Raw genomic sequence first — 12,234 nt, 5'->3', positions numbered from 1 at the left:
AAAATACAGTGGTTATAGTAATGAGTGGGAAGAGATAGATACTAGTATGGAAGAGAAGAATAATAGTAATACAGTCTTAGTAAATTATTTGACATTGTTGTGGGAATTAGTTGTTTAGCAGAGTGATGGGGTTCGGGAAAAAACTGTCCTTGTGTCTAGTTGTTCTGGTGTGCAGTGCTCTATAGTGTCGTTTTGAGGGTAGGAGTTGAAACAATTTATGTCCAGGATGCGAGAAGTCTGCAAATATTTTCACAGCCCTCTTTTTGACTCGTGCAGCATACAGGTCCTCAATGGAAGGCAGGTTGGTAGCAATTGTTTACAGAGCAAGGATGTATACACACTTTAAGAAAAAGGTTTCTCCATTTTTGGTAATCAAAACTGGAGTAATATACCAAGAGTGAAATGTATAATTTTTCTCTAAATGTAATATTCAGAGTAAATTTCACATTCTTCCATTGAAGTTTTCATCTGTTACTACATCTATAAATTTTGCATCCTTTTAATTCTACGGTATAATCTTCAACTTGTTTCTGGATCAGACTTCATCAGTTTATAAATAAGGGCACCCAGATATTCTGAGTGATACATTATAAAATGTTTAAATTCAGTGGCGTCTCTACGTTTCCCTCTTTGTTTCTGCAGTTATTTTTGTACTCTTATTTTTATGAAGATAAACTCAGTGAAGTGTACGAGACCATTGTGAAGAGTTTCGAAAGATTTTATCTTTGTCTTGTTAGTAATCAAATATTGCAATCTAAACAGATTGTTTTCTCTCCACTGAATGAATTTCAGTGTTTTGCTCATCATAAAAATAAACAGTTAATAACAAAACAACAGGGGAACAATCAGGGCTTATTATTTTCTTGCTTTATTCCAGACATTTAATATATTACTTATTACTGCATAATTTTTCTGCAGTTTGTTTCTATTTGTATCAGACCAGAAATATCTATGAATGCCACCCTCACTCTCTTTAATCTGTCTCAGTCTTTTGAATCCTGTAACATCTTGAATTTAATCCTAGATCTTTTATTGGAGCATATGCAATTCATTACTCATTTGTGCCAGTTGCTTAATATCTTTTCAATATGTATTGGAATCATACAGAAAAGCAAGTTAAGTCTTGGTAAAATATTCATTTTGATAGCGCCAATTCTTCCTAACCAGAAAAGGTTTAATTTTTCCCATCTGGAAACATCTGCTATATTATTTCTCCGACTCTGTAAATAAGTATTTTAAACCAAGTTCTTATTATTTTTGTCAAATAGATTTCCAAGAGCTTAATTTTTCGGCAGTAGTGTTAATGCCCATTACTTGATGCGGATATGGCTTTTCTTTCTCTGCTAAAGTCTATGTCAACATCTGGGGGATTTTCGTTATTGATCTGATAACCTGAAAGGAGGCCATATTGCTGTATTTATTCCATTAACAATCCTCAGTGGATTTTTTGGTTTGTTTTGCCAATTTGCATCAACATAGCATAGATAGGTTTTTAGGCAAAGAATGTGACCAGTTTCAGAAAGCTGCAGACATCAATGGGTTATAACGAGGAATTTTTGTTCAATTCTATGAGAATTCAATTCAATTCTCAGACACTGCCTAGACAAATCCTTGCAGGTTTTTTGGGAAGGTTTTTCCTAAAGTGGTTTGCCATTTAAATATAAAACTGGCGCCCAAAAAGAGCCTGGGTTCACATCACACACTAAACTCTCAATTTCGACTCACCTACCATAAATGTGTGTTATTTGTAGCCTGTAGTTCAGTGGTGGGTTTCAAATTTTTTTACTACCAGTTCTGTGGGTGTGGCTTGGTGGGCATGGCATGGCTTGGTGGGCGTGGCTTGGTGGGAGTGGCAGGGGAAAGATCAATGGTGGGATTCAGCCAATTCGCACCTATTCGGGAGAACTGGTTGTTAACTTTCTAAGCAGTTCGGAGAACTGGTTGTTGGCCATTTTATACAGGGCTAATCCTGTAAGGAAGGCAGGAAGGAAACATTCTGGTGTTGTTTCTAGCCCAATCTTTATTGCCCTGTTTACAGAAACTGCCTCTCTGGTTAACCCTTATTACATTGTAACAGCCAAGGTGAAGCACCCATCGATGTGAGTGACGTTGAGTTGGCTACACCCACACGGTCACATGACCACCGAGCTACACCTACCCATCTGGCCATTAGGGCAGAGAACCGGTTGTTAAATTATTTGAATCTCACCACTGGGAAAGATACTGTAAAATCTCCATTCCCACCCCAATCCAGGGGAAGGATACTGCAAAATCCCCATTTCCTCTTGATCAGCTGAGTCTCGGGAGGCAGAGAATAGATGGGGGCGGGGCCAGTCAGAATTTTTACTACCGGTTCTCCAAACTACTCAAAATTTCTGCTACCGGTTCTCCAGAACTGGTCAGAACCTGCTGAAACCCACCTCTGCTGTAGTTACAGGTGAATGAAGTACATGACAAAGGTAGTAGATATGTGCAAACAATGCAATTTTTTTTTTTACATATGGACAAAAATCACTTTTTGAGATTTTCTGGACTCTGTGCATTTTTGGGGAGTGGAGAGATTTCATTCATTAAATTTGAAACCTGTTAAATGGGAATTCATTACAAATATTAAGGTGAGGTTTTACTACGTTCTTATTGTTAAATATATATTCACAGTTTCCTATACTTTCAGAAAATTTGCAGCTGCAGCAGTTTATTCTGAAGTTGGACCAATGGAACTTATTTATCTGACCAATGGCACTTACTTACCAGATAACAGTGATGTATCGGTTGGAAATACTTCTGTTCCCCAAAATTCTGTTTGATTGTCAGAATCAGTGGCAAATTCCATCTCCACAGTTGTTTCTTCACCAGAAGGAACTTCTTCTACACCAGGGACTGTCTGGACTGCAATTAAGTCTTCATCTAGTTCCCCATACAGAGATGGCATTGCTGAAAGACAGAAATCATTGTTCAGGATATCCAAATAGGGAAATTCGAGGTAGATGTAGAACGATGTGTTCATGATGGGTGTTGTAACTTTGAATGATCACTGAACAAACTGTTGTAAGTCAAGGAATAACTGTAATCGATTCTGGCTGACTGGAGAATTCTTGGAATTTGAGTCTGGGTGTCTTGGAGTTGGTTTGGAGACTCCTGGTATAGAGTCTCCTGCTTGAGCAAGGGGTTGGACTAGAAGCAGTGGTGGGATTTATCCGGTTCAGGCCGGTTTGGGTGAACTGGTAGTTAAATTGCTGGCTGGTCCCTCCCTGCCCCTTCCAGGAGTCCCCATGGGCCCCATTTTGGCTTCCAGGTAAGTGCAGGGAGGCCTACTAGGCCAAAAATGCAGTGTGGGGGTGTGGTGTGTCCCCCTGTGGCCCGTTTCCGCTCCCAGGAGGCTTCAGGGAGGCCTCCTAGGCACAAAACGGGGTGCAGAGGGGGTGGCATCTCTCCCCCCCGTGGCCTGTTTTGCTCCCAGGGGGGTGCAGAAGGCCGAGTGCTGCCTGTCACACTCCAAGGCCATGCCCATCCAGCTGATCATTAGGGCAGAGAACCGGTTGTTAAATTATTTGACTGACTAGAAGACCTCCAAAGTCCCTTCCAACCCTATGATGCTATGTTCTATGATATAAAGCAGGGGTTTCCAAACTCTATGGTGGTTGGGGAATTCTGGGAATTGAAATCCACAAGACTTCAAGTTGCCAGGTTTGGAGAACCCCTGATATAAAGGAAGGAAGGTTAAATTCTGGATGGAAAAGATTGTTTCCCTAGTTCTAGAAAGAGGAGCAGTTCCTTACCTTTGAAGCAAAAGACGTGATGCTTTGATTGTGGGTCGGGGAATCCTGTCTGGTTGGAGTACAAGTAAATCGTTCTCACACCGGGCTTCTCTCCACCACAGGTAGGGCGGGGATGAACAATGGGATATCGGAGGCTTCCATCAGCCAACCAGCCTGCCTGACAGTTATCCTGGCCTAGTCTCCAGGCAGCGTAGAGTTGTCCAGTGGAAGCCATGGTCGCATTTTGACTCTCACAGTATCTTTGGGCTTCCAAGAAGGTGAATTGTGCCGTCTGAGTTGCAAAGAAGACCTCACCTACAGATAATGAATGAAAGGTGGTGAGATCCTACCTGCATTAGAGCAACATTTATGAGACCGCCTTCTGCCACCAATAGCCTCCCACCGGCCAGTTCGCTCGCACAGAGAGGGCCTCCTCAGGGTGCCGTCTGCCAGACAATGTCGGCTGGCGACCCCCAGGGGGAGAGCCTTCTCTGTGGCGGCGCCCACCCTCTGGAACAACCTCCCCCCAGAGATACATACAATACCAGACCTCCGGACTTTTCGTCGGGCCCTGAAAACTTATTTATTTCACCTAGCCGGGCTGGCTTGATCCCACTGTTTTTGGTTAAATTGAATTGATTTTAATTGGGTTGTTTTAAATGGCGGCCAAAATATTTAATTATTTTTAAACTGTTTTTAAATTTTGTATGTTCTGTTTTATTCTGGCTGTTCACTGCCCTGAGTCCTGCTGGAGAAGGGCGGTATACAAATTAAAACAAACAAACAAATAAACAAACAAACAAATAAATAAACATAGTACTTGGGATTCAAGTTTTCCCAGATTCTATGGAGCATAGATCTGGCATATATCCATAACACCTCCAAGCAGCTGAAAAATCCCATAAATGGATGCAGTTGGTGTTATGGGAGGTCCAAATCCAATGTGTTGATTCATCAAGGCTTCCTGGCCTACCGATAAGAATAGGTCCTCTTTACCTCACCTTTTGCTTGCTCTTTATCTTAGCGTTTCTCAACATGATCAACTTTTAAAATATGTGGATTTCAACTCTTAGAATTCTGGTTGGAGAATTCTGGGAGTTGAAGTCCATACGTCTTAAAGTTGCCAAGGTTCAGAAATACGGGTCTAAGTGATTGCTAATCTGAAGTCACTTAGTTCTGTTTTTCTTCCAGGACACATTTATAACAAAGCTCAAACTTTTGACTTTCTTCTTAGTGGGCTGTACTTAGTTAGGGTCTAGGCCAGAGGTCGGCAACCCGTGGCTCTGGAGCCGCATGTGGAACTTTCACCCCTCTGCTGAGGCTCCCTGTCACTCAAAATATGTGTCACAACTGCCAATGTGTGACACCCACTGGTACGTGATTTATTGAGCTTTTCAACCCCCGGGAGGCCAACCATGGATAAATCCAAGAAAAGTTTCAGAAGAAAGCAGAACGTTTAATGGTACGTGGGCAGACTCATTTGCTTTCACTGCTGATGAGACTAGTTTACCAGTATGCTTAACATGTGGTGAGAAATTGAATATATGCAGTGTTATCTTCATTTTAGATGTCAAAAGGGTTTTGTGGCTCCCGGTGTTTTCTTTTCTGTGGGAAACGGGTCCAAATGGCTCTTTGAGTGTTTAATGTTGCCAACCCCTGCTCTAGGTTGTATCTATCTCTACAATGCTTTTCCTGTAAATAAATATCCTCTCTGCTCTGAAACCCGCTTCATGAACCTTTCTTCGGGTCATATTCCTGGTCTCCAGAAAGGTCTTTGTCTCAGAGCACTTCAGCCTTCACACCTTAAGATGTTGTTGACTGCTTCTACCTTCCTTCCTCTTTGGAGATTGAAACTAAAATGTTGTCCATCCCTATTTCCATGACTACATCAGATATGAATAAAGCACTTCTCCAGAAGGTCCCATAAATGTAAACATACCTTTCAGTCTTTCAATATAACAGTAGACATCAAACTTTTCTGATGCTGGGCGCATACCATATGACCTCACTCCAGGGAAGTTTTCTTTGTCTCCAGAACATTTGCTGCGTGGAACGACAATGGGATACCTGGCCAACAGGGAGAAATATCATCAAAGGTCTCAGAATTGTTCACTCATAGTTGAGAAATGCTTTAGGTGGGCTAGGATCATGTACAGTAGTGGCCAAAATTGTGGAAACCTTTTGGGAAAAGTGTATTTTTAAGGTTTGATGGCTAATAACACCACATTTTGGGGGGAGGGGTGTAGTACCATAAAATTATATATCAATGGAAAGATAATTTAATCAAGAATGTAATGCAACAAAGTTTGTTCAATTATCTGTATTCTGTGAAAAGTTATAAGTCAGAAGCGATCCAGCAATAAAACCCAGTTAATAGAAGCAACCATTCAATCTTGGTTTCCCATGATAACAGCTGCAGAACTCAAAGACTTGGTTCACTCCATGGGAAGACGTTGTAGGGCCATAATTCATGCTAAAGGTTACCCAACTAAGTATTAACTGACATGGTGATAATTTTTGTATATCTCATTTTTTTCTACGTGTTTCACACTTTTTTTTCTTTATACTGTGACTGCTATTCTAATAGCAAATCCTTCATAAAAGTTATCGCATTACATTCTTGATTAAATTATCTTTCCATTGATATATAATTTTATGGTACTCCCCCCCCCCCCAAAAAAAAGTGGTGTTATTAGCCATCAAACCTCAACAATACATTTTTCCCCCCAAAAGGTTTCCACAATTTTGGCTACTACTGTAATAGAATAGAATAGAATTCTTTATTGGCCAAGTGTGATTGGACACACACGGAATTTGTCTTGGTGCATACGCTCTCAGTGTACATAAAAGAAAAGATACATTCATCAAGAATCATAAGGTACAACACTTAATGATAGTCATAGGGAACAAATAAGCAATCAAATCATATTAGGAAACAGTCAATATAAATCTTAAGGTTACAGTCATAAGTGGTAGGAGATGGGTGATAGGAACGATGAGAAGATTAATAGAAATGCAGTGAATAGTTTGACAATGTTGAGGGAATTATTTGTTTAGCAAAATGATGGCATTCGGGAAAAAACTGTCCTTGTGTCTAGTTGTTCTGGTGTGCAGTGCTCTATAGCATCGTTTTGAGGATAGGAGTTGAAACAGTTGATGTCCAGGATGCGATGTGTCTGTAGATATTTTCACAGCCCTCTTTTTGACTCATGCAGTATACAGGTCCTCAATAGAAGGCAGGTTGGTAGCCAGGGTTTTCAGTGTAAGGATTGCACTTAGCTTTCTGGGAATGTGTTTGGAGCTACATTCCCAAAGTAAATGAGACTAAAATTATTTCATAAATTTATATTTCATTAACTCAATAAATTTTATGATCCCTTCATCCTGTACTTAATGGATAAAGCGTTAAAAGCTGTAGTTTGCTGACCACCTTTGGAAATACTTCATAGTCCGCCCAAAAGCTTTCAGTTCTGGGTACCTGGCGAGGTCACAACTGGCAGATCTGAACCAAGTTCCTCAGCTGGCCCACTATTACGTTATCAATCTCTTCGCTGAACAAAATTAAAATGAATGTGACAACATTCATCATTTTGCATGATTTCAAAATCATTGCAAACCTGCATTGAGAGATTCGAGTTTATAAATTCTTCCAACCCTATTACGCTGCATTGTTTCTTAGTTTTAAGTTTTGTATTCCTCTAATGCAGTGTTTCTCAACCTTGGCAACTTGAAAATGAGTGGACTTCAACTCCCAGAACTCCCCAGCCAGCATAGCATAGCTGGCTGGGGAATTCTGGGAGTTGAAGTCCACTCATCTTCAAGTTGTCGAGGTTGAGAAACACTGCTCTAATGTGTGCTGTTGTCATTCTTACTGATTTCTGTTTTGTTTGACGATATGCCGTTAAACCAATTGGGAACCACTTAAGAGGCTCCTTGCCATCAAGCAGCCTTATACATTTAACAAAACATAAAAATAAATAGAAGCAGCCTTCCAAATTTGTGCGGGGGAGAAAATATACTTAGTAATCAAGAAAATGCTTAAGCCAGAGCAAACGCATTTCCTTTCAGGTTTGCAAAGTACGTCATTGGCAGCTCCTTCACTGCAGTTTAAAGAATTTGAAACTCTCCTGTGAGCTGACAAGGTGGGTGTAAATATTTTTCTGGAGAGAAAGAAATGGGTGGGTTGGTAACTCTAAAGTAGGCAGAGTCCCATACCAGTGCTTCAAAGCCTTGGTTTAGGTTTTAGAAGTATTATGTCTTTGAGGGGTCCTTGGTGCTCTCTGAACTTGTTTGTTTTCTTGCAGATGTGGCATTAAGAAAACAAGCAAGCTCAGAGAGCATCGAACCCCTCTTTTCAACCCTGAGCTACAGATATTCTCCTTTATTGGTATGATGTCTTTACTTAGAATTTCAAGCATCATTTTCCAGGAAGAACCTCTTGGAGTAAGATTCAACTGAATTTATAAACTTGAATCTCAATTGTATTATTTTAATCAGCAGCGGGAACTCTCCTGATGGAATTTCCATTGAAATCCATTTTTTGTGCCTGGAAAAATGTAGAAGGCTAAAGGAAAAGGTAAAGGTTCCCCTCGCATGTATGTGCTAGTCGTTCCTGACTCTAGGGGGCGGTGCTCATCTCCGTTTCAAAGCCGAAGTGCCAGCGCTGTCCGAAGATGTCTCCATGGTCATGTGGCCAGCATGACTAAATGCCAAAGGCACACGGAACGCTGTTACCTTCCCACCAAAGGTGGTTCCTATTTTTCTACTTGCATTTTTTACCTGCTTTCAAACTGCTAGGTTGGCAGAAGTTGGGACAAGTCACGGGAGCTCACCCCATTACACGGCACTAGGGATTCGAACCGTTGAACTGCCGACCTTTCGATCGACAAGCTCAGTGTCTTAGCCACTGAGCCACCATGTGCCTGTCCATGTAGAAGGCTAAGCCTTCTCATTTTTTTAGGATCACAGAAGACTGATCCAGGTGCACAAACCTTTCCAAGCTCAGGAATGGCATTGGAGTTTAAGTGGCACACAAGCATTGCATTCAAGAAGGCCAGGAGAAAATTAAATGTGATTAATTATATTTGAATTATAGTCTGATCAATTAGACACAGTCAATTAATCCTTGATTGGGCTTCCATAACAGGTATACCTAGGGCAATAAAGATCACATTGGTTGCTTATACATAACACCATATCATTTAAATGCTATTTAGTCTTTTGGACAGGTGGCTTGTTCCTGCAAGCTCAACCAATTTGGCTAGTGTAAGATCCAAGACATCACGGGGACCTAACAAAAATGGATTAATTTAGCACTGGGTGATGTGTGTTGTATGCAGCTCCCCATTTTGTATTGAAAATTAGTCCAGTGGAATCTTTGGGAGGACCAATGGGGAGAGATATATACAGAATCCCATATGTCTATGGAGATTCTCAGTCATCCAGGTCATGGATGTGCCAAAGGTACTTTTTCAAGAGGCAACTGCACTTTCTAGTTTTTCTTTGAAGACGTTTCGCTTCTCATCCAAGAAGCTTCTTCGGCTCAGAAGAAGTTTCTTGGATAAGAAGCGAAACGTCTTCAAAGAAAAACTAGAAAGTGCAGTTGCCTCCTGAAAAAAGCACCTTTGGGACAGAATCCCATATATTCCAGGGTCTCTATTCTTGGAACCAGATAGATAATATGGGGAAATTTTTCCTTGGCGTCCCAATAATAGAATCTACCTGTGTTTTCCCAAAATAAGACCCTGTCTTATATTTTTTTGAACTCCGAAATAAGCGCTTGGCCTTATTTTTGGGCAAGTCTTATTATTTTGGGGCGGTGGAGCAAGATGGGGCTCCTCTTGAAGTCTTACCTGATTTCCAGCTCTGCGATTAAATATTTTCAGGGAGGGCTTATTTTCGGGGGGGGGGAGAGAAAGGCTTATTTTAGTGCATGCGCTCAAAAGCCCAATTGGGCTTATTATTTATTTATTTATTTATTTATTTATTTATTTATTTATTTATTTATTTATTTTTCATATTTGTATACCGCCCTACTCCCGAAGGACTCAGGGCGGTGAACAGCCATAATAAATACAAATACATATAGAAGTTAAAAACTATTAAGAAACAGATTAAGTAATTTAGGCTCAAAGATTAAAAACATCCAAATTTATCTAAAGAGGTTTAAAACCCAATTTAAAAGCCAGCTTAAAAGCCAATTAAAAAGGGAGAGTTAGGCCAGACCAGCTTGTTGGAATAGAAATGTTTTCAGGGCACGGCGGAATATGCGTAAGTCTTGGATGTTTCGTAACTCCGGGGGAAGCCCGTTCCAGATGTCGGGTGCCCCCACAGAAAAGGCTCTCCCCCTGGGGGCCATCAGTTGACATTGTTTGGCCGACGGCACCCTGAGGAGTCCCTCTCTATGGGAGCGAACTGGTCGGTGAGAGGCTATTGGTGGCAGGAGGCGGTCTCGTAAGTATTATCAGGGGATGTCTTATTTTCGGGGAAACAGGGTATAGAAATTAGTGGTAATCCTGTTTAATGGGGAATACCCAGAGGCTGATTAAAGTAGACAGAAAAATCTGATCTGCTGAGAGGAAAATCTCTCTTTGTGGTACTTTCCTTCCTCAGCCATCAGCCCAGGGCCTTACCTGACTGTCTGGTCGTTCAGCCAGCCAGCATCACACTGCTCGTATCCTTCTTCATAGGCAGCCTGTAGTTGTTCTGGAGTAGCAATAACAGCATGATTGCTTAGGCAAGCTTGCTGAGCTTCAACAAAAGTCAGGGAATATCTGTTGGTGGATGGCCGGTAATGAAAAATAACACCTGCAGAGAAATCAGCAGAACAGAAGGAGGAAGTGGGTTGAAAAAGAAATAGGACACACAGGTGGTAATTAAGCAAACAAAATAAAATATTTTGTGGGGAGTTATTCCTGTATTTCGTACAACTCTTGGCATTTGATTCATATGGGAGGAGGGTAGAGTTCCTGTGTGGTGCAAACACTTGGAAAAGGTTTGCTTAAAAGGTTTGTTTGGCAGTGTGTTGCAGCCGCCAAAAAAAACCCCCAACACAGTTCTTAGACTGCATAAACAGAGGGATAGAATCAAGATCACGTGAAGTGTTAATACTACTTTATAATGCCTTGGTAAGGCCACACTTGGAATACTGCCTTTAGTTTTGGTCGCCATGATGTAAAAAAGATGTGGAGACTCTAGAAAGAGTGCAGAGAAGAGCAACAAAGATGATTAGGGGACTGGAGGCTAAAACATATGAAGAACGGTTGCAGGAACTGGGTATGTCTAGTTTGATAAAAAGAAGGACCAAGGGTGACATGATAGCAGTCTTCCAGTATTTGAGGGGCTGCCACAAAGAAGAGGGAGTCAAGCTATTCTCCAAAGCACCTGAGGGTAGGACAAGAAGCAATGGGTGGAAACTAATCAAGGAGAGAAGCAACCTAGAACTAAGGAGAAATTTCCTGACAGTTAGAATAATTAACTCAGTGGAACAACTTGTCTCCAGAAGTTGTGAATGTTCCAATACTGGAAGTTTTTAAGAAGACGTTGAATAACTACTTGTCTGAAATGGTATAGGGTTTCCTGCTTAAGCGGGGGGTTGGACTAGAACACCTCCAAGGTCCCTTCCAACTCGGCTATTCTATAATTCTAAAAACATCCTCTTCCAAAATCTCAGTAGAGATTGGGTCTCTTTCCTTTCTCAGGAAAGAATCATGAAGATTGTTGGTGGACTCTATCGTGCATCCACCTATGTTGAAAAACTGAAGAGAGAAAAGGTGTCAGAGAAGAAGGGAAAAAGTATGGAGAGAGTTAGAAGATGCAGAATGAGTGAGGAAGAGAGCCCAGAAACCATGTTCACACAACCTGGCTCAATGAGGTGACTTAGATTGATCTTCATGGCTTAGTGCAGGGATTTCAACCTGTTAGAAACCTGGCTCAGAAATGCTCACTCTGTCCTGCACATGGCAAGATCATCTCCTGTCTCCTCTCTTCCAGTCATGAAATGCATTCTCATGGACATCGCTCCTACTCTGAACCTACAAGCAAGGACCCCAAACCTTTCTCTCTGGCCATGCTTTTGAGTAATCTTTGTTTGTTTGTTGAACAGAATTTATATGGCTGCTAGTATAGATCTATTTCAAGCAATTTCTTTATCAACGAAATATAAATTTGGTATAAAATGGTTTGTGGTGAATGCGACTGCTTGAGGACTCCTGGATTGGAGCTGAAAGGTGAAAGGGATGCAGTATGCTCCCTCCCACATGCTGGGGTAGACCAGGTGCCTCGACAGAAAAATACTTAATATATATATAATATATATATATATATATATATATATATATATATATATATATATATATATATATATATATATATATATGGCTCTTTCTCTCTCTCTGTATGTTCCAGCATAACTCTGGAATGCCTCAAGCAATTTCAACCAAACTTGGTACACAAATGACTTACTCTCTGGAAAAAA

At 40.9% G+C, this 12,234-nt stretch overlaps 1 protein-coding gene across 1 annotated transcript in view; it reads right to left on the bottom strand.

Annotated features, from left to right (window-relative positions):
- Positions 1 to 12,234, bottom strand: part of ACAN (aggrecan) — a 56,084-nt gene that overhangs the window by 31,196 nt on the left and 12,654 nt on the right. The window contains exons 7-10 of the mRNA XM_070953286.1: positions 10,391 to 10,565; positions 5,698 to 5,825; positions 3,780 to 4,073; positions 2,752 to 2,934 (exon numbers count right to left, since the gene is read on the bottom strand). Of these exons, the coding sequence (XP_070809387.1) occupies positions 2,752 to 2,934; positions 3,780 to 4,073; positions 5,698 to 5,825; positions 10,391 to 10,565 (780 nt within the window). The remainder of the gene's footprint in view (positions 1 to 2,751; positions 2,935 to 3,779; positions 4,074 to 5,697; positions 5,826 to 10,390; positions 10,566 to 12,234) is intronic.

Source organism: Pituophis catenifer, unplaced genomic scaffold, assembly GCF_029215685.1.
Source record: "Pituophis catenifer annectens isolate HBS135680 unplaced genomic scaffold, rPitCat1.0.hap2 SCAF_14, whole genome shotgun sequence".
NCBI lineage: Eukaryota > Metazoa > Chordata > Lepidosauria > Squamata > Colubridae > Pituophis > Pituophis catenifer.
The sequence above is the reverse complement of the archived record's forward strand: the minus strand, read 5'-3'. Positions and strand labels throughout refer to the sequence as shown.